Genomic DNA, 27,414 nt, shown 5'->3' with positions numbered 1-27,414 from the left:
AGGGGTGTACAGTGCCTAATTTGTAAAAATATAAGTGCCAGATCTTTGTGACTGGGGTGAATGTTAGCATTGTTCAGCATTCCGTCCATCATTTGGGCCTTTTACTAATGTAATCTTGTCTGATATGCTCAATAGTACAATGGTAATAACAGTAGCTCTGAGTGATTTTCATTGAACATAAGTAGCTCTTATTACAGAAGAGGTTGGAGACCCACACTCAAGGTCAAAGTCTGATGATGAACGATAAGTCTCAGTCCCTAAGCTTGAGCGCCGGTGGCCGCCATCTTGCAGTCACTGGCACAATTTACCACTTGTCCGGATACCCAGATGGAATGCATCACTTCTAATTAAATGCCATTTAAATGCTCGGTTTTGCCGGAGGACACTTGTTCTAGATGTGCGCGAATGTGAAAACCTCGAGCGTTGTGTTTTTTTCTTATTGACTGACATATGCCCCAGGTTGGGAGAAACTGGCATGCTTTCTGTAATGCATAATTACAGCCCTGTGATGATCTGTGGCCGAATTCCTAAACTGCGCAGAAATGCACAGCGCCGAGTCCCGGCGGACAGCGCCCCCTGCTCCCCAGGCTGAATGCTGAATACTGATGCATGGTGCGCGCGCGAAGGGGGGGGAGGTGTCAGGGTGGCTGCGGGTGTCTCCGGGGAAACCAGAGGGCCCTCTAACGTGCTGGAGACAAGCGTGACTGGCACGCACAACCACGCCGAAATGCGCTCACAATATGACAGTCGCTGAAACTCGGTCGGAGAGCCACATCGGGAAGGCCTGAGCCACACATCACCACAAAAGCACTCACAGTGACAGATAGTCTCAAAGACCAAGAGAGAGTCACACGGAGGCAGACAAAAGGACATGCAGTGACAGGTAGACACGAAAAGACCAAGTAAAAGAGTCACGGTCTCCGAGCCTTTTGGAAAAGCAGTCACACATTTCTCACAAAAATGCACTAAGAACAGATGAATATAAAATTTCACAAAGGCACAGATACATAGAAAAGATGCTCAGCCATAGGTCAACGTAAAAAGTCACTGGGGCACAGATCCATAGACAAGACACACCGGCCTACATCAGCACAGCAGTGCACGAGCCACAGGTCCATCAGAAAGGCACACAGAGACAGAATCATAAAAAGACATACCAGTGGCGTAACGAAACATGAGGGGGCCCCCCTGCAAACTACATGGAGGGGGCCCCCCTCCCATCCTCCATGCCTGTCTAGAGCCCTCAGGCCAGCGACCCGCCACACTGCAGGGGATGCGGGCGATTGTTACGCCACTGTCACCAATGCAGCCGTTAATAGTAACAGCGGATGGTGGAGTTAAAAGTTGGGCGTAGTCTGCCAGCAGGCTATCATAGGTGGTGGACCATTCATTACAGGGTCCCTACCATCAGTAGGCCGGGGAAGTTTGCCCAATTTTAGGTGGGTTTCCTGATGCAGACTCCTGTCATGATATACAACATCGGGCCCACTCATCGTTTAGTTTTGACAAAAGTGCATTCACTGCTCCTTCCTGTTTCCGTTTTAAAACATTGGACAAAGCGACAATGCAGTATTTCAAAAGCAGATATAACTACAAAGAGCACATTTTGATAATACATTTTTATTTTTATTAGACAATAGCAATCTTAAGAGGCATTGCATAGCTTCATACACACTTTGACCCCAATTCCATCACAGTCTCTCTCTCTCTGTCAGTCAGTATCTCTCTTTCAGTCAGTCAGTCTATCTCTCTCTGTCATTCAGTCTCTCTTAGTCAGTCACTCTCAGTCAGTCAGTCTCTCTCTCTCTCTCTCTCTCTGTCTCTCTCTGTCAGTCAGTCCCTCTCTGTCAGTCAGTCTCTCTCTCTGTCAGTCAATCTATCACTCTCTGTCATTCAGTCTCTCTCAGTCAGTCTCTCTCAGTCAGTCAGTCAGTCTCTCGCTCTCTATCTGTCTGTCAGTCAGTCTCTCTCTGTCAGTCTCTCTCTGTCAGTCTCTCTCAGTCAGTCTCTCTCAGTCAGTCTCTCTCAGTCAGTCTCTCTTAGTCAGTCTCTCTTAGTCAGTCTCTCTTAGTCAGTCTCTCTCTCTGTCAGTCAGTCTCTCTCTCTCTGTCAGTCTCAGTCTCTCTCTCTGTCAGTCAGTCTCTCTCTCTCAGTCAGTCTCTCTCAATCAGTCTCTCTCAGTCTGTCAGTTTCTCTCTCGTAGTCAGTCTCTCTCTCTGTCAGTCAGTCTCTCTCTCTGTCAGTCAGTCTCTCTCTCTCTCTGTTAGTCAGTCTCTCTTTCTCTGTCAGTCTCTCAGTCTCTTTCTCTCTCTGTCAGTCTCCCTCTCTGTCAGTCAATCTCTCTCTCAGTCAGCCAGTCTCTCTCTCTCCCAGTCAGTCTCTCTCTCTCCCAGTCAGTCAGTCTCTCTCAGTCAGTCATTCTCTCTTTACCCCAGTCAGTCAGTCTCTCTCTCGCTCTGTCAGTCAGTCTCTGTCAGTCAGACTCTCTCACTCAGTCAGTCTCTCTCTCAATCAGTCTCTCTCTCAGTCAGTCTCTCTCCAAGTCAGTCTCTCTCTGTCAGTCTCTCTGACAGTCAATCAGTTTATCTCTCTGTCAGTCAGTCTCTGCCTCTCTCTCTCAGTCTCTCTTTCTCAGTCAGTTTCTCTCTACCTTAGTCAGTCTCTGTCAGTCAGTCAGTCTCACTCTCAATCAGTCACTCTCTCTCTAAGTCAGTTTCTCAGTCAGTCAGTCTCTACTCTCTCTCCATTCTCTCTCTCAACTCTGTCCACTCTATCTCTACTGTCTCTCTCTCCACGGTCTCTCCTCTGTCTCTCTCTCCACTTTCTCTCTCCACTCTCTCACTATCTCTCTCTCCACTGTCTCCCTCCACTGTCTCCCTCCACTGTCTCCCTCCACTGTCTCCTTCCACTGTCTCCCTCCACTGTCTCCTTCCACTGTCTCCCTCTACTCCCTCTCTCTCCACCCTCTCCCCCTTCTCTCTCTACTTTCTCTCCACTCTCTCTCCACTCTCTCTCCACTCTCTCTGTCCACTCTCTCTCTCCACTCACTCTCTCCACTCACTCTCTCCACTCACTCTCTCCACTCACTCTCTCTCCACTCACTCTCTCTCCACTCACTCTCTCTCCACCCACTCTCTCTCTGCTGTCTCCCTCCACTGTCTCTCTCTCCACTGTCTCTCTCTCTCCACTGTCTCTCTCTACTCTCCACTCTCTCTCCACTCTCTCTCCACTCTCTGTCTCTCTCTCCACTCTCTCTCTCTCTCTCTCCACTCTCTCTCTCTCTCCACACTCTCTCTCTCTCTCCACACTCTCTCTCTCCACTCTCTCTCTCTCTCTCTCCACTCTCTCTCCACTCTCTCTCTCTCCACTCTCTCTCTCTCTCCACTCTCCACTCTCTCTCTCTCTCCACTCTCCACTCTATCTCTCTCCACTCTCTCTCTCCCCTCTCTCTCTCTCTCCACTCGCTCTCTCCACTCGCTCTCTCCACTCGCTCCCTCCACTCGCTCTCTCCACTGTCTCTCTCTCCACTGTCTCTCTCCACTCTCTCTCTCTCTCCACTCTCTCTCTCTCTCCACTCTCTCTCTCTCTCCACTCTCTCTCTCTCTCCACTCTCTCTCTCCACTCTCTCTTTCTCCACTCTCTCCAGTGTCTCTCCAGTGTCTCTCCATTCTCTCTCCACTCTCTTTCTCTCCACTGTCTATCTCCACTCTCTCTCCACTGTCTACTCTCTCTCCACTGTCTCTCTCCACTCTCCCTCTCTCTCTCTAGCCACTCTCTCTCTCCACTGTTTCTCTCCACTGTTTCTCTCCACTCTCTCTCTCTCCACTCTCTCCTACTCTCCCTCACAAAGTAGTGTGCGTTCCATGGGTGTCCGCAGAAATGTTTCCAGGGGGGGGCACATTTTTAACTTCATCACCATCCCCCTTGCACCCTTCTCTCCTCTGCCTTGCACCCTTCTTGCCCTCCCTCTTGCACCTTTTCCCCCTCCCCCTTGTATCCTTCTCCCCCTCCCCTTGTACCCTAGTCCTCCTCCACCTTGAACCCTTTTCTACCTTGCACCATTCTCCCTCTGCCTTGCACCCTTCTCCCCTCTGCCTTGCACCCTTCTCCCCCTCCACCTTGCACCCTTCTCCCCCTCCGCCTTGCACCCTTCTCTACCTTGCATCCTTTTCCTCTCTGCCTTGCACCCTTCTCCCCCTCCGCCTTGCACCCTTCTCCTCTCTGCCTTGCACCCTTCTCCCCTCTGTCTTGCACCCTTCTCCCCTTTGCCTTGCACCCTTCTCCCCTTTGCCTTGCACCCTTCTCCCCTTTGCCTTGCACCCTTCTCCCCTTTGCCTTGCACCCTTCTCCCCTCTGCCTTGCACCCGTCTCCCCTCTGCCTTGCACCCGTCTCACCCTCCGCCTTGCACCCTTCTCTACCTTGCACCCTTCTCCTCTCTTCCTTGCACCCTTCTCCCCTCTGCCTTGCACCCTTCTCCCCTCTGCCATGCACTCTTCTCCCCCTCCACCTTGCACCCTTCTCTACCTTGCACCCTTCTCCTCTCTTCCTTGCACCCTTCTCCTCTCTGCCTTGCACCCTTCTCCCCTCTGCCTTGCACCCTTCTCCCCTCTGCCTTGCACACTTCTCCCCTCTGCCTTGCACACTTCTCCCCCTCCACCTTGCACCCTTCTCCCCCTCCGCCTTGCACCTTTCTCTATCTTGCACCCTTCTCCTCTCTTCCTGGCACCCTTCTCCCCTCTGCCTTGCACCCTTCTCCCCTCTGCCTTGCACCCTTCTCCCCTCCGCCTTGCACCCTTCTCCCCTCCGCCTTGCACCCTTCTCTTCTCTGCCTTGCACCCTTCTCCCCTCTACCCTGCACCCTTCTCCCCCTCCGCCTTGCACCCTTCTCCTCTCTTCCTTGCACCCTTCTCCTCTTTGCCTTGCACCCTTCTCTTCTCTGCCTTGCCCACTTCACCCCTCTGCCTTGCACCCTTCTCCCCTCCACCTTGCACCCTTCTCCCCTCTGCCTTGCACCCTTCTCCCCTCTGCCTTACACCCTTCTCCCCTCCACCTTGCACCCTTCTCCCCTCTACCCTGCACCCATCCCCCCCTCCGCCTTGCACCCTTCTCTACCTTGCACCCTTCTCCTCTCTTCCTTGCACCCTTCTCCTCTTTGCCTTGCACCCTTCTCTTCTCTGCCTTGCACACTTCACCCCTCTGCCTTGCACCCTTCTCCCCTCCACCTTGCACCCATCTCCCCTCTGCCTTGCACCCTTCTCCCCTCTGCCTTACACCCTTCTCCCCTCCGCCTTGCACCCTTCTCTACCTTGCATCCCTCTCCCCCTCTGCCTTGCACCCTTCTCCCCTCTGCCTTGCACCCTTCTCCCCTCTGCCTTGCACCCATCTCCTCTCCGCCTTGCACCCTTCTCCTCTCCGCCTTGCACCCTTCTCCTCTCCGCCTTGCACCCTTCTCCTCTTTACTCTGCACCCTTCTCTTCTCTACCTTGCACCCTTCTCCCCTCTGCCTTACACCCTTCTCCCCTCTGCGTTGCACCCTTCTCTTCTCTACCTTGCACCCTTCTCCCCTCTGCCTTGCACCCTTCTTGGCCCCCCCTTAACTTCCCCTGCGGACGCCCACATGGTGCTTCTAACAACAGTGCTTACCTGAGGGCACCATTTTGCTGCCTCGTCCCTTCTCATGTGAGCTTTGCCCTGGAGAATACTCTGTCTGGGGGCCCCCACTCCCACCCTTGTCAGGGTCCCGAGCACTGCTCTGTGCTGCCTCCTGCTCTTGCTCTCTGAGGCCCCCACCTCAGCCTTGTCCCTGTCTCTTCTCTTCTCTTCTCTTGTGGGGTGGGCTTTGCTTATGGAGAGGAGAGCGTTGGGGCCGGGCTCCGAGCTGCCTCAGAGGGGAAGTGGAGAGTGCTGTCTCTGGGGCCCCCACCCCACCCCATCCTTGTCCCTGTCTCTTCTCTTCTCTTGTGGGGTGGGGCCCCCAGCCCATCCTTGTCCCTGTCTCTTCTCTTGTGGGGTGGGGCCCCCACCCAATCCTTGTCCCTGTCTCTTCTCGGCGGGGGCCTGTCCCTGTCTCTTCTCTTGTGGGATGGGGCACCCACCCCATCCTTGTCCCTGTCTCTTCTCTTCTCTTGTGGGGTGGGGCCCCCACCCAATCCTTGTCCCTGTCTCTTCTCGGTGGGGGCCTGTCCCTGTCTCTTCTCTTGTGGGGTGGGGCCCCCACCCCACCCCATCCTTGTCCCTGTCTCTTCTCGGTGGGGGCCTGTCCCTGTCTCTTCTCTTGTGGGATGGGGCACCCACCCCATCTTGTCCCTGTCTCTTCTCTTGTGGGGTGGGCCAGGCCCCCACCCAATCCTTGTCCTTGTCACTTCTCTTCTCTTGTGGGGTGGGGCCCCCACCCCCTCCGTGTCCCTGTCTCTTCTCTTGTGGGGTGGGCTTTGCTTATCAAGAGGAGAGAGTGGGGGCCGGGCTCTGTGCTGCCTCAGAGGAGCAGTGGAGACTGCTGTCTCTGGGGCCCGTCCTTGTCCCGGGCCTGCCTCCGGCTCTGACTGAAGAGAAACAATGTTGATACTTTGTTTCTCTTTAGTCAGAGGGAGGGGGTGAGGGGAATGGAGCAGGCTGCACCTGCTTCAGACACAGAGGGAGAGAGGCTTGCTTCAGCGCAGGCCTCTCTCACAGCCCTCAGGAGAGCTGAGGGGGCCGGGCCCCCTGGGGGCCCCCTTCATTAACTGTAGAGAGTGAGGCCCCCCGCACTGCGGGATCTGCGGGGGCATTTGTTACGCCCCTGAGACACACAGACTCCTAGGTCATCGCAACAGCGCACACAAGTGCAGATCAACACAAAATGGCGCTCATTCACAAATCATCTCACTAAGGCATGCAGTCACAGAGCCAGACACAAAGGGGCAGATTTACTACTTCTGGCGCATCTCTGCTAATCAGCAGGGATGCGCCAGAAGAGATGTGATGCATCTGCCCACCCGTGCGCCACCACTGATGCGCCGTATTTACAATGCGCCGCACCGTGGCGCACGGACGGGCAGATGCGTGTCGCATCCCGCGTCGGAAAGGTGGCACATTGCTGGAGTTGCGTCGCAAGCCGAAGCAGCTCCAGCAAGGCTCGGGGGTGCCCTATCCCTAACATGCTGCTGCAATCCTTACGCCTGCTTCAAGCAGGCGCAGGGTTTTGACGCAGCATGGCCTTAAAAGTGACTGAGTGAAATCTTGTAGATTTCACTCAGCCACTTTTAGGCGGCGTTCCTGCCCCGGAACGCCCCCCGCCCCCCCTGCACCAGAACGCCTACATGTGGCGCAGGGCTTTACAACGTGACGCATCTCTCAGATGCGTCACGTTCTAAATACCCTGCAGCATGGCGTTGGCTTTGCGCCGCCACTGCGTCACAAAAGTGACGAAACGGCGGCGTAAAACTGGCACAAGGGGCTTGTAAATCTGTCCCAAAGACTTGAAGAGACAACCCCTCCCTCCAAAAAAGACCAATAGCCCCATCTACATATTAAGAAACGGAACAAAGAATCCCCTATAAAATGCATGTCGACAACCTCTCAAAAATGGCACACAGGAACACAACTGTACGAAAAATGTGTACAGGCACAGCCAAAACAAAGACGCTGAGCAAAAGATCAACAAGGCACATAGTCATAGATTAGTCAAAAACACACACGAAAATAGTCCATAAAAACACCATAGTTTTAGATCAACCCAACAAGGCACAGATGAACCCAAAAACACATAGTCACAGGTCGATACACAATTGAACACAGGCACAGAGCGACACAGGAAAGCACAGAGAAGCACATTCACAAAGTTGCACAGCCACATAAAACAGCACATAACAACATACATCTATGCAGGATTACAGAGGCACCAATAAACACAGAAAATCATGCAAAGACCTGACACTGCACACAGTCTGGGATCAACCTAAAAGATCAAATGTCCATAGTAAGGGCTGCACCAGAAAGTGCAGTCACAAAGCAACAGTCATATCTCAACACAGTAAAAACACATACATCAAGGCACACAGCCACAATCCACCCAAAAGTCACACAGTGAGAGTCGAACGCAAAATGGCAGTCCAAGAACCAAACATAAAAAACACATCTTCGCAAATCAGCAAAAAATAGCCACAGATCTTCTCAAAAGTTACACAGTTATAAATCAACTTAAAAAGACACAGCAACATCTATATACCTAAAAGGCACTGTAAACTATTCCCAGAAAATGTACTCTCACTTGTGTACAACAAAAACCTGCCTTCACAAAAAGCCAATCAAATATCGACACAAAAAAAGAGTGTCACGAGTTTATAGGAAATGGTTGATTGTCATAGATAGATCCATAGAAAGGCCATAGAAACGTATACACACAAGAATGGACATAGTGGTGGACCGAAGGGCAAAAAGGCACACAGTCACAGATCCACACTGGTGCAGTCATTATATTTGGGTGTTGTTTATTCTTTAGGTACAACACAAAACAATTTAGAACTGTGCAGGTGGAAACCTTCCCTACACACCTGATTTCTCAGGGATCCAAGCACACACGCTGCCTCAGCCTGTAATGCAGACAGTAAAGAGAAAGAAACAGAAAGAACGGCATGAAATGGTCCAACTGTCTTCAAAACCGCCTGCATTGTTGTTTTATTGCCCGCATACATTAGGTGAGATGTGTTGTTCTCTCTCTATACATATATATATATATATATATATATATATATATATATATATATATATATATATATATATATATATATATATATACATATATATATATATATATATATATATATATATATATACTGGGAGACTGGAGATGGTGGCAAATCTACCATCAGCGGCTATGGCCTAAAAAAAATCTGCGTCCCGTGGCCCTCGTCTCGTTCCCTTCCCTGGGGAAGTGCCCGAGGGGATAAATGGCCAGTCCGGCTCCCAACAAAACCTGAGCACAGCGGGCTGCACAGCGAGGGTTCAAGTAAAAGAAATGCACTGCTTCCGCCATCCTCTGCTCTCTCTTGCCTGCCATGGAGCCCCCTCCCCAAAAAGCGTTGAAGCAGGGCCGGGGTTTTGCATTCAGGCAAGGCTTTCACATTTTTTATTCAGACTATAAAATATATCCCCTTTCCATCAACAAATGCCTGTTGTGTTTGCAGCGAGATAATTAATGCCAATGCGCTTTCCTGCACTTCAAGTGGCTTGGGGCTCATAAGTGGAAGGTTTAAAATTCTTTGGCAGCGAAAAGATTTCTCTGTGGGCGCAGTTTTATAAGAGGGTGGGAACACATGTAGGAATGTAATAATTACAGTCTATTATTCTATATGGGATAAAGTACCCCTTGCCGTGCATTATAAGAATAATGCAAATCATTAAGGATTTACTTTGTAAGGTAATGGAACTTCAAGGTGACTTGCAATATCCTCATAATATGGTGGAGCAGCTTTTCTTAACCTTTTGACTTCTGTGGACTCCCATCAGTGGCGGCTCCTCTGCTAAGGCGGAGGAGCGTCGCCCCTCTGACTTCAATAGGAAAAATAAAATGATAATAACGTTTCGTTATTAATTATCATTTTATTTTTCCTATTGAAGTGAGTGGCTCTCGGGCCGGGCTGGCCAGAGCAGGGAGAGGAGTGGTGTGCACTCCTTAAGTGTACATGACTGCTTGGCCGGCCCTCTCGGGCTGGTCAAACAGTCCTGCGCACATTGCATCTTCCCCACCAAGCTTGCTTTACACAGCCTGGAGAGGAACATGCAAAGCCTCCCAGTCCCCATCTGGGCGCTGTGTCACAGCGCTCAGACCTGTCACAACGCTGCATTGCAGTGTTGTGATTAGCTATGGGGAATTTGGGTGCTTCCTGCTCCTTCCCGCAGCCGTCGGAGACAGGAAGAAGAGGACGAAGCAGAGTTGGCGGCAGGCAGGCCTGGTAAGTGTTTTTTTGTTGTTATTTCGTTCCATCCAGCACCCCGCCTCACCACTCCTGATCGCTAGCAGCCGCTACTGACTCCCACTGAATCATAACTGGAATCTATGGGCCCCACTGAGTCATAGTTAGTAGCTGGGGACCTCGTGTCCAAGCAATTTCTATGATTTGAACCTCAAAACAATATACCAAAATACAAAAACAAGTATACACCAAAAAAATGCTCAAATATTAAATATTTTTGTTTGATTGCCAATACAATTACGTTTTCACGTTTTAAGTTCTGCTCCTTTATTTATATTTTCTTAATTAATTTTAATATTATTTAATTTTGTAAAACAGTCGCAGACCACATGAGTACACTTCGCGGACCCCCAGGGGTCCTCAGACAAGATGTTAATAACCACTGGCGTAGATTATTTGTGCTCGCAGTTTAAAGGCGCAGAAACATTATTTATAAATTGGTCACGGTAGAAAAGCACCACAGATTGTGGATTTTATCTATCGCCCTTCTTACTCAGGTATGGAATATTTTCTAGGCTCGAAAAACTCATTTTTCAAACACAAAAGTATTAGGATAAACTTCTAGGAGTTGGAGGCCTTAAAGTATGGGGTCAGCCTCCAGAAGAAAACCAATCTCAGGAGTTTTTTGGTATTATGACAGGACTAAGTCTGGTCTAGCAGGTCAAAAGCCTAACTCACGCAGCAGGCCACATCCTAGATGTAATTTTCAGCTGAGACAACTGTATTTATTTAAATTCTCCTTTACAGGTCCTTTGGTGAGATCCTTTTTTTGTCTCTGATGAAATTCCTCTCTTTTTAAAGAACCGATTATTGCCAAACATAAAAAACTGATAAACGTACCAAATTGGATCAACACTGATCCTGAAATAGAGAACTAGAAGCTTGACGCAACACAAGAACTGTTGCGGTTCTTGCAGGTAACCTCAGTGGGGCCGCGTGGGGGGATTTCGATGGAAGATGCCGAGGGTAAATTAAATAAATAAATACTTTTCCCTCTGCATCGTCCCTTGAAATCCCCCCACGCGGCCCCACCGCTGTTACCTGCACGGCCCGCGGCTACACAAGAAGTCTTTTAATCAGCTAGTAAGGCCAACAACTTGGCATATTTTAGCACTCTTTTAGGTAATGTGCTTGTTGTAATTTACCCAAACCAGTAGTAATGCATCAGTCTCGATCGTATTCCCCCAAGCTAAAGTCTGAATAAACTTATCTGAAGAAATTATAACTAGAATGGTGAAGGCTTGCAAGGATGAAGATAACCAACTTTATACAAAGCAACCACAAAAATATAACTTTTTAGTTAGCGTAGTAAAAAGAAGCTATTAATCACAAAAAATACTAAATGTGAAGAATAGATCTATAGAAATTTTCCACACTTTAGATACTCATTCACTTGCAGTAGCCACCACCAAATAAATACCACTGATAAAAATGTACTGTAATTTAATGGTTAATGTAATTCACTGTATACTCCACATCAATATAAGCCTGTCTTAATCTGTATGTATTTGAGTAGCACCATGGTGAAAGAACCTGGTGCTAGGGAACTGGAGGTGTTAGGCTTGTCAGTTGTACCTGACGCAACCTTCTGGATGGATGGGACAATTTCTTCTTGGAATAAACTTTCTTCTACCTCATCATTGGATCCTCTTTTATTCCTTTTAACTTGATTTTACAACCACCTTCTCAAAAATGGCATAGTCATTTTCTATTTTCTTTCCAGGACAAAATTAATAAGATTGGAGAGAGCCTGAATTCTGAGAATGGAAAATATATTGAGTCCCTCCTAGATGTAACTATTAGCACAATTGCCCCGCTCCTTTATTACCATTTAATGATTTGTGCCAAAAAAGATCATTTGGATTCTGTGACTCGAAAATAATTTCATCCATTTTAAGAAGGTGCCGAATACACCTGTTCACTCAAGTATGGAAAGAAGAATTGAAGGGTCGATGGTATCAAATAGAGCTGGGAGGTCCAACAAGAGCCCCACCCTAGTGTCACCACTAGCTATAAATGTACCCAGATCCTCTACCAACTCATTGACCAGATCTGTGCTCAGGCTGAGCCTAAATCCTCACTGAAATGCATTGAGTATGCCAACACTTTCCACATATTGGTGGAACTGGATGAATACTAGTTTATCCATCAGTTCCCCCAAAAATGGCAGTGGAGAACTGGGGTGAAAAATTACTTTAGCACAAAAATAACTTTCATTTTAGCAAAGGTTCAATACTTGCTGATTTCCAATCTATAAGGATCGGTCCTCAACTGACAGCGATATTGAAGAAAGACAAGAGATTGGGGAACTAATGTGGCTAATAGGATGCCTCCCTCTGGCAGAACAGACTTAGCAGCTTCCATCATGGCAGAGGTGGTTTTAACTGGCATATTATCTGACACTGTGTGTGGTCAGGCAATGGTTTCCGCTGAGATTTGATGGCAGAAAGTCTGAATACGCGCATTGAAAAAGACCAATAGGTGTTTACAATGCTCAGCAGAGTGGGCGGCTAATAATTACGTAGCTGTCGGTGTTTGAAATTCAGCAAATATCATGTACAGGTCTCTGTGTAAATCGGGAGCTGCACTGTTTCTGTTGAAGAAGAAAGTGGTATTAGCTAATTTAACCTATCCCTTATAAACAGGGATGTGTCTACTGTACTGTTTCTTGAAACAGGATGTAAATTCTTTGCCATCTGCGCTCATTTTTTGGAGTCTGCGGGGTAAGCTTTGGTGGGTCGTCTAAAAACTAACCCTGGGCATAGTAGCGATATGCGTGGCTACGCGTAGCACTACGCGGACTGCGTAGTAGCCTGTTCGCACTGTGCAAGATGCCGTATTCAATGATTGCACAGAGCGGACAAGCATCCGGCACTGTGCAATCATTGAAAACGGCATCTTGCACAGTGCGAGCTGTAGTTTTCTGCCGCTCTAGTAGATTTTTACTCGAGCTGCAACTTTCTCAACGCGGACTGGTAGTTTCTCATCGTGAGCGATCGTGAGCATACACGACCACTCGCAATGAGAAACCTGACCCCCCCGTGTTGAGAATCTCGCCGGGAGGTTTATTTTCCACGCTCACGATTGCCAACTTGATGTTGCTGATTGCGAACGAGGAAAAGTTTTGCCGGGATGTCATTTTGCTTGCTTGCGGTCGCCAACTTGACGCTGAGGACCGCGAGAAAGCAAAAAATGACCGCTGCACTACGCTACGCGTGTTTGCACTGTGCTATGTGCAATTCGCATAGTGCAAAGTAGCGGAAACTTCGTAAACTACGCGACTGTAGCGTAGTGCTTTCCCCAGGGTTACTCAAAAACAGCTGTTATGTTTCGACCTATCTCCTGCCTTCACAATAAGTGTGCAGAGTGGCACTGAAAAGTAAAATACTTTGCCCATGATTGTACTAAAATTATTTAAGTAGGGCCTCTGGTTCGCTGTGTGGCTGATTTCCTGGAGATTCAGGGAAGAACTGTGGGAGGGTGCGGATGAAAGTGTCAGGATTGAAATTTCTTCAGTTACTTCCCCAGCCTGCCACACTATTGGTATGAGATCTTCCTACTTGAGGAGTGAGGTCTGACCAGGGACCCTAAAGTGGTGAGTCCTGATGAAGGGTACATGCTTGTTAGTGTATCCAACCCCAGGAGTGGTAAAACGATTGGGCCTGGGGGTGCCTGCCTGGCAGGTAGATGGTCGACACAGAAATTTACAATTAAAGGTGGTTAAGTCATTTATTAAAATTAGGGGGGGATCCTTTGTGATCCTCTAGCCAGAGGTTTCTATCCTCCGAAAGGATCGCCTTTTCCTTTTCCAGGGTGAAGTAACCATTTTCTCAATTGATTTGAAGTGATTGGCCGAGGGAATGGTGCAGTTGCATACAGCAGAAAACTAAGGGGTATATTCACAATGGAAGTGGCGGAGTGCAGCGTTAGCCTTCTTGGCTTTACGCTTCGCTCCGCCACTTCTGAAACGTAGGGCTACACCATATTTACAACAAGGTGTAGCCTTACGTTTACCCCTGCGTTGGGAAAATGTAGCTGCCCAGTGCCAACACAGGCACCCTTGCAACATAGCGCTAGGGTGTCTGCGTTGCAGGGGAAGACTGTTTATGTGCAGGAAGGTGTCGCTTCCTGCACATAAACAATCTCTAAATGGTGTTTTGTGATTTCTATGTGTGCTGCTTAATGCAGCACACATAGAAGTTGCAAAATGTCATTAAAAGAAATGATTGTTTATGTGCAGGTAGGTGTCCCTTCCTGTACATAAACAATCAATGACATTTTGCTGTTTTGATATGTGTGCTGCCCAAGGCAGCACACATGGAAACAGCAAAACCGAGGAGAAATTAAACATTTCTACTCATTTTGCCAGGGTAAGACCAGGTTTTCCCTGGTATTAATTTTGGCACTGCCCCATATATACGCAACCCTTGGAAATATGGGGCATTGTAAAAATGAATGGGTATTGCGGTGGAAAGCCCACCGCAACGCCCATCGCCCTCCCCTTTCACGCTAAGCATAGCGTGAAAGGGTGCCTTGTTTACAAGGCATTGTTAATACACTTTAAGTGTCTTAATTCTGCCTTGTAAATAGGACGAAGCAACCTATCGCCACCACAACGTCCAAAAAAGTGATGTTGTGTTGGCATTAGGGTTTCACCTTATTTCCCATGCAGGATTAAATGACTTAACGTGGCTTAACGCTGCCTTGTAAATAAATTCAGAAAAGGGGGTGGTGATGAACAGAGTGTCTGAATTAAACAGACCACTCTTACCCAGTCCAAAGATCAGGGCTTGATCCATCACCGTTATTTATCTCACTGCACCATCCCAGCTCAGAACCTGGCTAGATGCAAATCAGTCTGTCCCTTGCCCAGTGCATCATGGGAACAGGGCAGACTAAACTACCAAGCCAATTCTTCACCAGAAAGGAGACAAGCTACCGGGGACCGGTTTTGGGCATTTCAGCCGTCTTCGGCCCGGCTTGCTTGAATCCTGATGGTGCAGTGAGAAAGGGACTCATGTCTGAGTATACCCTGCCACACCTATAGTGGCCAAAATCGATTCAGAAAAGGGGGTGGTGATGAACAGAGTGCCTGAATTAAACAGACCACTCTTACCCAGTCCAAAGATCAGGGCTTGATCCATCACCGTTAGTTATCTCACTGCACCATCCCAGCTCAGAACCTGGCTATATGCAAATCAGTCTGTCCCTTGCCCAGTGCATCATGGGAACAGGGCAGACTAAACTACCAAGCCAATTCTTCACCAGAAAGGAGACAAGCTACCGGGGACCGGTTTCGGGCATTTCAGCCGTCTTCGGCCCGGCTTGCTTGAATCCTGATGGTGCAGTGAGAAAGGGACTCATGTCTGAGTATACCCTGCCACACCTATAGTGGCCAAAATCGATTCAGAAAAGGGGGTGGTGATGAACAGAGTGTCTGAATTAAACAGACCACTCTTACCCAGTCCAAAGATCAGGGCTTGATCCATCACCGTTATTTATCTCACTGCACCATCCCAGCTCAGAACCTGGCTATATGCAAATCAGTCTGTCCCTTGCCCAGTGCATCATGGGAACAGGGCAGACTAAACTACCAAGCCAGTTCTTCACCAGAAAGGAGACAAGCTACCGGGGACCGGTTTCGGGCATTTCAGCCGTCTTCGGCCCGGCTTGCTTGAATCCTGATGGTGCAGTGAGAAAGGGACTCATGTCTGAGTATACCCTGCCACACCTATAGTGGCCAAAAACGATTCAGAAAAGGGGGTGGTGATGAACAGAGTGTCTGAATTAAACAGACCACTCTTACCCAGTCCAAAGATCAGGGCTTGATCCATCACCGTTATTTATCTCACTGCACCATCCCAGCTCAGAACCTGGCTATATGCAAATCAGTCTGTCCCTTGCCCAGTGCATCATGGGAACAGGGCAGACTAAACTACCAAGCCAATTCTTCACCAGAAAGGAGACAAGCTACCGGGGACCGGTTTCGGGCATTTCAGCCGTCTTCGGCCCGGCTTGCTTGAATCCTGATGGTGCAGTGAGAAAGGGACTCATGTCTGAGTATACCCTGCCACACCTATAGTGGCCAAAATCGATTCAGAAAAGGGGGTGGTGATGAACAGTATAAGAATTGGCTTGGTAGTTTGGTCTGCCCTGTTCCCATGATGCACTGGGCCAGGGTCAGACTAATTTGCATATAGCCAATTTCGGAGCTGGGATGGTGCAGTGAGCTAAAAAACGGTGATGGATCAAGCCCTGATCTTTGGACTGGGTAAGAGTGGTCTGCTTAATTCAGACACTCTGTTCATCACCACCCACTTTTCTGAATCACCCCAGTATAAGAATTGGCTTGGTAGTTTGGTCTGCCCTGTTCCCATGATACACTGGGCCAGGGTCAGACTAATTTGCATATAGCCAATTTCTGAGCTGGGATGGTGCAGTGAGCTAAAAAACGGTGATGGATCAAGCCCTGATCTTTGGACTGGGTAAGAGTGGTCTGCCTAATTCAGACACTCTGTTCATCACCACCCCCTTTTCTGAATCAGCCTTGTAAATAAGGCATCCTTTCACGCTATACTTAGCGTGAAAGGGGAGGACAATGGGTGTTGAGGTGGGCGGTCCACCGCAACACCCATTGATTTAAACGCAGACTATTTTTACAAGGGTGGGGTAAATATAGGGCAGCTCAGGATTATGACCAGGGAAAACCAAGTCTTATCCTGGTGAAACAGGAACAAGGAAAAAATTTTCATTTCTCCTCGTTTTTGCTGTTTGCATGTGTGCTTCCTCCTGCAGCACACATGGAAACAGCAAAATGCATTGATTGTTTATGTGCAGGAAGGGACACCTACCTGCACATAAACAATCTTTTTTTTTTAAATGACATTTTGCAACTTCTATGTGTGCTGCATTAAGCCGCACACATAAGAGCCACAAAACACCATTTAGAGATTGTTTATGTGCAGGTGCACATAAACAATCTTTCCCTGGAAGCAGACATCCTTGCACTACTGTGTAAGGGTGCCTGCGTTGGCGCTAGGCAGCTAATTTAGCTCCAGTGCAGGGGGAAGCGCAGGGCTGCACCATATTGTTGTAAATATGGGGCAGCCCTGCGTTTCAGAAGTGGCGGAATGCGGCGTTAAGCCAAGAAGGCTAACGTTGCGCTCCACAACTTCCATTGTAAATTTGCCCCTTAGTGTTAGGTTGCAAATTTTAAATTTAAAGCTATTTTCCCGCCTTCCAAATCCCTGCTTCTTTTGATGATAGTCAACTGGATGTTTTTACAGTTTTTTATGACAGTGACTCTGCCCACACTTTTGGCAACTCGGTCAGAGGGAAAGATGGTGTAATCCTTAGATGCCCTTCTTCAAATATGGGGCGCAATCTTCAGCCAGGCAGGTCTGAATCAGACATAAGAGAGCTAAACCACAAACAAAGAATGGATCCGCTACATCAAGTCTGCGCCTCACGGCGGACCTTCAATTCCAATATCCTTATGATGTTTATTAGAGACTACCTTATCCTGTATGTCATTGATATAATCAATAATAAAAAAAGATTAATAATAGAAATTCAATCTCGCCTCAGCACTCAATAAGGTAGATAAGAGAATTACTTTGGACCCATTTTATTTTTTTTAATTGTTTTTTGAGTTATACTATGGACCTATTATTATAATAATAATACCCCCAACACTAATAATAATAACAACACCAATAATAATAATAATAATAATAATAATAATAATAATAATACCAAATAATAATAAAACTCACAATGATGTTATTAATAATAATAATAATAATAATAATAACACTAATATTGTTATTATTGTTAATAAGGATAACGATAATAATATTCATAATAATCATAATACTCATAATAATAATCACAATAGCAAATTATAAGAATCTTTATTTGGTTAAAAAAAACATAAAAGAAGCATATAATTCATTGTAACAATTCCAATAAAATCTTAATTAAAAGTTTCCAAATGTTAAAATCTCCATGGTAAGTCATCTTAAATAACAATACTATATAAAAATAACTGGCCATTAAACCATGTGCAAATATCCGAAAAACAACTGCAGCTGTCATCATCCTATGGTTGTAGGAAAGATATCTCAATAATAAATGTGCAAAATGTACAAGCTAACACTAGCAGCATGAACATGAGCAGTCTCATTTCCTACCGTAACTTATTTTGTGTGCTTAATGCAACTCCCAGTATGTCCTACCGTAAATAGATCATAGGAACACACAAAAAAGGACAACTTGATTCTTATATGCAGCTAGTATAAATATTTGAGTGTAGTTACTTGCCCACTACTTTACGCAGCCTTGCTGCCTCTGCAAGAAATCTAACCTTCCCTTTATCAGCACAAATCCAGAAAAGTACATAAAACACATGATTAGCTCAATCAGTCGATATTTGGTTAAATGACAAAAAAAATCATTTCAGCAAGAACAACAATTTGCATACATAATGTGTGCAAGTCAAACTGCAATGGAACCAGGATTGCTGGACTGCAATAGCAATAGTATTAATAATAACACTAATAATAATAATAATAATAATAATAATAATAATAATACCAACACTAATAATAATAAAAACCACATCAACAATAGTACTAATAATAATAATTATGGTTATTATTTTTGTTGTTATTATTACTAATAATGATAATACTTATAATATCCAACTGTAAATTACATCAATACTTAAGACTACTGAGGGATTTTGTGCCCAAATAAAAAAAAATCCAAAGGCGGAGTTCCTTTATGAGAGGGCTTGCAAGGACCTTCTGAATATGTAGTAGGAGGAAGACCTCAGTATCCTTCCTTCAAACGCATGGGGGTTCTCTATTCCGTATAATACCAAAGGCAATTCTGTCCCCTAATGCTTGGTTTCTTTCTGCCACTGATGCAAAGATAAGTGTGAAAAAGAAAGAATCTATATGGTGCAAATTAAAAGCTAGCAAGCAGCTTTCAGTCTGATGACGGGAAATCATTTAATCAGTTACGTTCTAGACGCTTTCAAGACCATTTTTGTGCTTTGGAAGTTGTGGTCACACACACATGCCTAGTGATAACCATGCCAATCTCAATAATATTCTACAGTAGAGCTGTGATGTTATTTTCTTGTTATAGTTGAGTAGCAGGGTAAAACTAGGGTGTTCAATACGATGGCGGAGGGACCGCCACCGACCGCCACAGATATGCTGTCGTTGGCAGCCCCTCCGCCATCGCAATACAGTTTTGCCCCTGCCATATTATCATGGCGGGGGGAAGAGTGGCAGTTGGAAAGACGACCACCACAGTCCAGATGGGCGGATCAATTCTGACCACCCATTGGACCAACTGCTAATCCCTGCATTGCTAGGGATTATGATATCCCTTTCCCCTGGTCATTCTGCGTCGGTCAACCCGCCACAAAACCGCTGGCAGAAATGGATTTGGGGGCCCGTAGCCGGCCCTCTTAATCCTTGGGGCAGGGACATGTACCCTGGGGGACACTTGTGGTGCCCCACTACATATCCCTGCACCATTTGGCAGGCACCACATGGTGCCTGCCACGTAGTGCAGGGATATGTCTGCACCCTATTTTTTTTATTGCGGCGGGCTGCTGACCACATCCCCTCCACAATACAAAATACAGGTAATACGACCGCCACAGTGGTGGTCGCATCATAATTTGGATGATAGGTAGGCCACCTCATAGGCGGCCGATCCCAAATCTGATACGATGGCGAGCGGACTGAAGTCCGCCCGCCATCGTAATGACCCCCTAGATTATTAAGGAAGGGATGTATTTGTTTACCTAGATAAAGCAGTCTTCCCATTTATAATCACTATTACCGTAAATAAGATTATTTTAATTATTGTTATAGCTATTATTTGAATCATTGCCCACTTCTTCACTATGCCTGAAACACATTAGGTACATCGGTTGGCAAATTACTCCGCAGCCCTATGCGTGAAAGCAATGGTTAATTTTTAAATAAACAAATAATATATAGACACTGATATATATAGGAGAAGGGGCCCAAAATTTTTCTTAGGCGCCTGTTGCATGCTACTGAATGCCAAGAATGCAGAATACCAAGGCTCCCTAATCTTGATTCCACCTCAGGCCTCTTTACTCCCCATCCTTAACTTATGGTCCCTTTAACTCATTCCTATGGGTTCATTAACATTCCTTCCTTCTCCTATTGTCATTGTTCTCCTGTCTTTCTCATCCTCCCCCATTCTCTCTTTTGCTTCAAGTGTAATGATGAAAAATAAGTCCTAGTCCCCAAAACATGTTCTACTATTCACCACCTGCAACACCTGGCACAAATCAAGCCCTGTTGGATCACTGACATAATATCGAATTCACAAATATAGAATTACCAAAATATCGAAGAAAAAAATATAGAATGCAAAAATATCGAATTCCTATCTACAAACAGGTAAGTACAAAAATATTGAATCAAAAATATAGTTTAAAAAAAAATAGTTAGTCAAAATATCGAATTTTTTTAAATGTCTTAAAAGTAATTTAAAATTAATTAATTAATAAATATAACATTTACTATTACCACTCCAGTGAGTGCAACAGTAGGGAAAGCGTTGGATAGCGTAGGGGTAAAAATTACTATTACCACTCCAGATAGTGCAACAGTAGGGAAAGCGTTGGATAGCGTAGGGGTAAAAATTGCTATTACCACTCCAGATAGTGCAACAGTAGGGAAAGCGTTGGATAGTGTAAGGGTAAAAATTATTATTCCCACTCCAGAGAGTGCAACAGAAGGGAAAGCGTTGGATAGCGTAGGGGTAAAAATTACTATTCCAACTCCAGAGAGTGCAACAGTAGGGAAAGGGTTGGATAGCTTAGGGGTAAAAATTACTATTAGATATTAAATTACTTACCTTCAATTCGATATTTTTCACCACTATATTCTGTCCTTTCGATATTTTGTCCATTCTATATTTTGACTTCGATATTTTGGTAATTCCATATTTTGAATTTGATATTTTGTCTTGTTACCGTTACGCTTGTCTATGTCAATCTACGCTGCTGCACTTCCTGGCAGATGTCATTTCGTCTCCCATGCAGTGGTACTCCAGCAGCAGAACAAGACCCTGTGCCTCTGCATTTTCACAGCAGTATCGACCCATTTTTATCAAACATCCATAAAATATAATAAAAATGTGAAGAGAGTTGAACCGCATCATGCCTCAGTTCAGAGTACAATACATTTTACTCTAGCAGGAACGAGCCTGTTAGGGTAGACTAAGTCCAGCCTGGTGTGTCTCTTTCTCATACCTCTTTCTGTTCCTATCCGCTCCAGCAAGCAGTGAGCGCATGAGGTCCAGTACTGCCCATTTGCTCCATGTCGGTTACCTAGCATTTGAGAGTGGTGTGCACCTATCAGTGGTCGAAGTGGGTTTAAAAAACTATGGGAACTGTGATGCTGTGTGCAAAGGAGGAGGGGTGAGTGAGCGTGGGGGTGGGGCCAAAGCCACAGCTAAAAAACACAAATATACTGCAACTTATTTCGACCTTTCACCTTCAGGTAACTACATATAAAATGAGGCACAGCTTAAATGAAAAATAAATGAAAGTTAAGTTAATCAGTAGGAAATTACCTATTCTACATTATGAATCCTCTATCATTGAAAGCATGGCAGAGGTCTGTGTCTGTGTCCACAGAATTAAATCCTGGTTTGTGCAGGGAAGAATACAGACTACAAGGTTCTCGTTGGCGACAGAAAGCACTGTGATTACGTAAGACATTATTTTAAACTTGCATTACACATAGAATAAGATAGGCTGCTATAAAATTTGCAAAAAGTTTCTAGGTAATAAAATCCTTCCAAAATATAGACTTTAGTAATACCCAGACTGTACATAGCGCAGTTTTTTTTTATAACCGTCCTTTAAAGGCATACACTTTACAGCTCAGCTGGCAACTGCCCTGTAAACCCACTCAAAAAGAATACATCTGTGTCATCAGGAAGCTTCAAGTGATTCTGTTAATGAAAACTAACTGGCTTCCAAGCACCCTTTACATTTGTAGATGAACCAGTTGACCACATTTACATTTCTTTCAGGTAAGCAGGCACCCTGGCAAGAAGGCTTGTTTAGCTGTCTGCCCCTCACTCGGTTTCACAGCACAGGAGAATCCCTTCCTAACACTTTAGCTGAAGCATTTCAACTCTTGCAATTAATCATCTTGGGACGGTTGTATTTTTATAAGAAGTAGGGGGAACAGTTTTTCTTAAATTAAAAAAGTATGGGCACGTCTTCCCTTCAGGTCCTGCCAACTTCAACCACTGGAACCCACTCCCATTTCCCCTGTACTATCACCACCACAGCCACAGCTTGCACTGTGCACCCTGCAGGGGTCCACACTTCACACCTGCCACCTCTGCACCTCCTCCACCACTACCGCAGTACCAACTCCTCACATCCTGTGCCTAACACTATCTGTCCCACACCCTCATCGCCAAACCAGCAACCTGCTCTGCACATCCCGTGCCCTCACACTGCGTGCCCACACCTCACACTAACAACCAGCTCTGCACATCCCGTGCCCTCACACTGTGTGGCCACACCCTCACCACCACACTATCAATCTGCTCTGCACATCCTGTGCCCTCACACTGTGTGCCCACACCCCACACTAACAACCAGCTCTGCACATCCTGTGCCCTCACACTGTGTGCCCACACCCTCACCACCACACTATCAACCTGCTCTGCACATCCCATTCCCTCACACTGTGTGCCCACACCCTCACCACCACACTAGCAACCTGCTCTGCACATCCCCTGCCCTCACACTGTGTGCCCACACCCTCACCGCCACACTAACAAGCAGCTCTGCACATCCCATGCCCTCACACTGTCTAACCACACCATCACCGCCATATTATCAACATGCTCTGCACATCCCATGCCCTCATACTATGTGCCCACACCATCACACTATCAATCTGCTCTGCACATTCTGTGCCCTTACACTGTATGCCCACACACTTACGTCACACTAACAATGTGCTCTGCACATCCCGTGCCCTCACAATGTCTGCCCACACCCTCACCACACTATCAACCCAGCTCTGTGCATCATGAGCCCTCACACTCTCTGCTCCCACCCTCATTGCCACACTAGCAGCCAGCTCTGCACATCCCATGCCCTCACACTGTCTAACCACACCCTCGCCGCCACACTAACAAGCAGCTCTTCACAGCCTGTACCACGTACTCTGGTGTAAATGGAAATGTAGATGTGCAGGCACTCGCTTTGTACAGTATTTGTTTGCTCCTAAGAAGTGCTGGTACTCTCCCATTAAATGTATTCCAACAATTCTGAGAAGTGCAGGCACTCTGCCTTTCAAATTAAAGAAGTGCAGGTACTTCGTACCGGACAACATACCCATTTAAAGACCTGCCCACACTCTGCCCACATCCTCATCACCACACTAAACAGCCAGTACGCACACCCAGGATCCCAACGTCTGCCCCCACCAGAACCAGTTCAGCCAGCTTTTCACAGCTAGTGCCCCCTAAACTGCCTTCCCACACCCTCAAGCTCACACTAAGAGGCCTACATCGTCTTTCCACACCCCCGCCGCGGTGAGCGCCAGCTCTGCTGCTCATCTAGCACTAGGGGGGTTTACACACCCCAACAACCTCTGCTCACACCACCCAACCACTTTACTGAAACCCCTCTTTTTAAAATATGGGATATGCACCTGCACTACGCAATTTCTCTTTAAGATGGAGATCCCGATGGAATTAGCAAGACTAGCAAAATGTGCACACGAGGTGAAAGAAATACTACATAATGACTCAGTCAAAGACTAGAGACAAACTAGTTTTAACCCACATTTTACTGTTGTAATTATGAGAATGGCTCAGAAATGATTATGTTTTAGATATGTCTAACAGTCTTTTTAAATGAATGGACCATGTTTATTTATGATTGAACTCAACCAGTTTCTTTTTGTAATAATTGTAATTAATTGAAATAAAATACAATACACCCAACCACTTCCATTACGCTGACGGCCAGTTCTGCACGTCCGGTACCCCCAACAGCACTTGTCCACATCACACTCCCAACAACACACAGACAACCAGCTATGTGCACTGGTGTCACCACAAACTCTGTCCACACCCGACTACTAGATATTGTCACCCAGTTGGGCACCCTGGCAGGAGGGGGGTAGTGGTGGGGGGGGGGGAAGGGGGTTAGTGGCACGGGGTGTTCACTCACAGGAGCCGTGTCACATTCCAGGACATTCTGGGGGAAAACAAGGTGACCAGCGCGTGCACGGCCCAGTCCATTGTATGTACCGATTCTTTCCCAGTGAGAGCCCCGGCGCGGCAGTCGTGTCCCAAAATAGCCCTTGAAAGCAGGTATCACCATGCAGCGGAAACCGCCGGGAGCAGGTTTGGAGCCGTGGGGAGAGCGCGCGCCGGAAACGGACCGGTCATTACTAATGCCCGTGAAGGTGCCCCGCGTCACTCTCTGTGAGGGGCGCTCTGGGTCTGCTCTGTGAGGGATACTCAGGGATCTGTGACAGGATCACTGTGGGATCACCATACTCTCTGCGAGGGGGGCTGTGACTCCCGGGAGGGGACCCGTGGATCCCTGGACGGGGAGCAGCGGATCCTCGTTCGGGAGGAATGCAGTGGATTCCTGTGGGAGGTGCAGTGGATTCCTGTGGGAGGTGCAGTGGATTCCTGTGGGAGGCGCAGTGGTTTCTTGTGGGAGGCTCAATGGATTCCTGTGGGAGGCGCAGTGGATCCCAGAGAGCGACCGTGAGTCATTGCCTCTGAGGCAGAGTGCGGATCCCGTGATTTCTGATCTGTGAAGGTGAGTGTGGACCTCTAAGAGGACGACTACGGGTCATTGTCAGGGGGGTCACGGTGCATTTCCTCAAAGAAGAGGATCTCTTTGAGGGAGTCAACCAATCCTCGCTTTGGAGTGAAACAGGGGATGCTCGCGAAGGACACGGGACTCCGAGAGGAAAGCAGCGAATATTTGACTTTGAGGAAGAGGAGGGATCCCTGTATGGGCAACTGTGAATCCGCTGAAGGATCACCATGGATCTCTGTGGGGTGGACTGGATTCTCGCGGGGGGCACTCTGGATCCACGTGACACTGGCTCGATGAGAGTGAACCTCGATTATTGTCTGGAGTGGAGAATGTGATCCCAGTGAGGGAGCCTGTGATTGGACGTATTTTAGAGAGACCACAGGTCACTGCGGAACATACCAGATCTCCAATATAGACTGGATCCCAGCGAAGAGACGGTGTGCCCAGGTTACCTGCACGTGGCGTGACACCCAACAAACACAATATCTCCTGAGAATGGGAGTGAAGCACAGCATGGCATAGCGCCCACATGAGAACCCAGAAAGGAAAAGCGCCCAGTGACTTTCCGATGGGTTTTCGGAATTACGGGAAGCCCCGGCGCCCCATTCAATGACATTCAGGGTGAAAACTGCCCCAGAAGGCCGTGCCCATCTACTGGGCATTAATAAAATATTGGAAAACAATCTAGGCACGATTAGTGGCGAGTCGGTGAGCGTCATCGCGCCCTCTAGAAGAATTTGCAGCAGAGTCAGAGGATAGCCCACGGGCATTGGGAAACAGTTTCGTATGACAGGAGACGAAATGTTGCAGGTAGTGTGAAAAAACGACTACTTTACGGCCAGTCAAAATAGGACTATTTACGTTTGTAAACAGGCATGTTGTACGTTTTTCGTATACGGATTTAATTGAGTGAAAATTAATTTAAACTTCCTTAAAAATCATAATTATTATTTTGCGCGTTCTATTACTTGCTTAGCTACTTGTACACATTCAGTATGTAGGGCAGTACAGCATAAGTGAGTTACAGCATGCACCGTACGAGAGTGAATAGCGCATTTGTGAGTGTCACTAGATGACCTAGCGGCTAGAAGCGCACTGGTGGCGGCGGTTCACGTCCCCTCATTCCCGGCTCACCCCTTACCTGGCAGTCGCTGCCGGTGAAGCCCGGGCTGCAGGCGCAGCTGTAGTTGCGGTCGGGCGTCCGGCTGCAGGTGCCGTTGTTCCGGCAGGGCTTGCTCTCGCACGGGTCGAGGGACACGCCACCGACCGCGGTCACCGGGCTCCCCAGGCTGCCCTGGGCCAGACTGAGCAGCAGCAGCGCGAGCTGCTGGGCGGTGATGGGAGCCATGGGACGCCGCTCTGGCTGGTGCTGTGCGGGGCTGGAGGGGATGCTGCGCTGCCGCTGCTCCTGTCAGGATGCGCTGCACTGCCTGGCCCCGCTCCTCCGCTGCCTGCCTCAGGTTCCCAAGGCAACCCACCAGACTGGAGGAGGAGGCAGAGGAGGCGGGAGGAGCCAGTGACAGCGGCCCGGGTGACGCCGGCGGCAGGTGACGCCAGCCCGTGTCCTTCAGGAGCTCGGGCCGCGTCTCCCAGCGGTGAAGATGCGGTGTGTGGAGTGCGGGAGGGTCCTGACTCCAACAGCGGGACATTCTCCCCTGGCCTTGCATCTTATACTGATAGAATCTTTCACATTGAGGGGAGATCCCTCACTCACAATGGCACTACCCTCTCAGGAAGGAAGGGGCCAAAGATCACAGCACCCTCGAGCCACCGCCTTGATGTCACTCAGGAAGGGTCAAATTGAGGAGGGAACCCTACCCTCAAGAAACCCTACCGTCATCAGAGCATCCTCAAGTCCACATGGCACATTCTTCCACTTAGGACCGGACCAAGTGATCAGAGAAACCTACCCCCAGGGGACGTACCTCACCAGAGCACCCTCGAATCCCCAAGGCACCATCCTTTCACTCAGGAAGGGATCTGGGAACTCTACCCTCAGGGAACCTTTCCCTCATCAGAGCACACTCTAGTCTACACAACTCATCCTCTCACTCAGGAAGGGACCAAGTGATGAGGGAACCCTACCCTTAGGGTAACCCTAGCCTCATCAGAGCCCCCTTGAGTCCACACGGCCCAGTCTCTCACTCAGGAAGAGACCAAGTGATCAGAGAACCCTACCTTAGGGGACTATGCCCTCACCAGAGCCCCCTCGAGTCCACAAAGCACCATCCTTTCACTCAGGAAGGGATCAGAGATCTTACCCTCAGGGAACCTTTCCCTCATTAGAGCCCCCTCGAGTCCACACTGCCCAGCATCTCACTCAGGAAGAGACCAAGTGATCAGAGAACCCTACCCTTAGGGGACCCTGCCCTCACCAGAGCACCCTCGAATCCCCAAGGCACCATCCTTTCACTCAGGAAGGGATCTGGGAACACTACCCTCAGGGAACTCTACCCTCACAAGAGCCCCCTAGAGTCCACACAGCATCTCATTCGGGAAGTGGCCATGTGATCAGGGAACCATATCATCAAGGAACCCTACCCTCATTAGAGCCCCCTCGAGTCCACACAGCACCATCCTTTCAC

The 27,414-nt window shown here is 47.7% G+C and overlaps 1 protein-coding gene across 1 annotated transcript in view; it reads right to left on the bottom strand.

Annotated features, from left to right (window-relative positions):
- The window catches only part of DNER (delta/notch like EGF repeat containing), a 1,176,744-nt gene extending 1,150,450 nt beyond the window's left edge, over positions 1–26,294 (bottom strand). Inside the window, exon 1 of the mRNA XM_086942563.1 lies at positions 25,971–26,294. Within this exon, the coding sequence (XP_086798689.1) occupies positions 25,971–26,177 (207 nt within the window). The 5' untranslated portion in view covers positions 26,178–26,294. The remainder of the gene's footprint in view (positions 1–25,970) is intronic.
- Positions 26,295–27,414: the final 1,120 nt, after the last annotated feature.

This window comes from Lissotriton vulgaris, chromosome 11 (genome assembly GCF_964263255.1).
Source record: "Lissotriton vulgaris chromosome 11, aLisVul1.2, whole genome shotgun sequence".
In the NCBI taxonomy this organism is placed as follows: Eukaryota; Metazoa; Chordata; class Amphibia; order Caudata; family Salamandridae; genus Lissotriton; species Lissotriton vulgaris.
The sequence above is the reverse complement of the archived record's forward strand: the minus strand, read 5'-3'. Positions and strand labels throughout refer to the sequence as shown.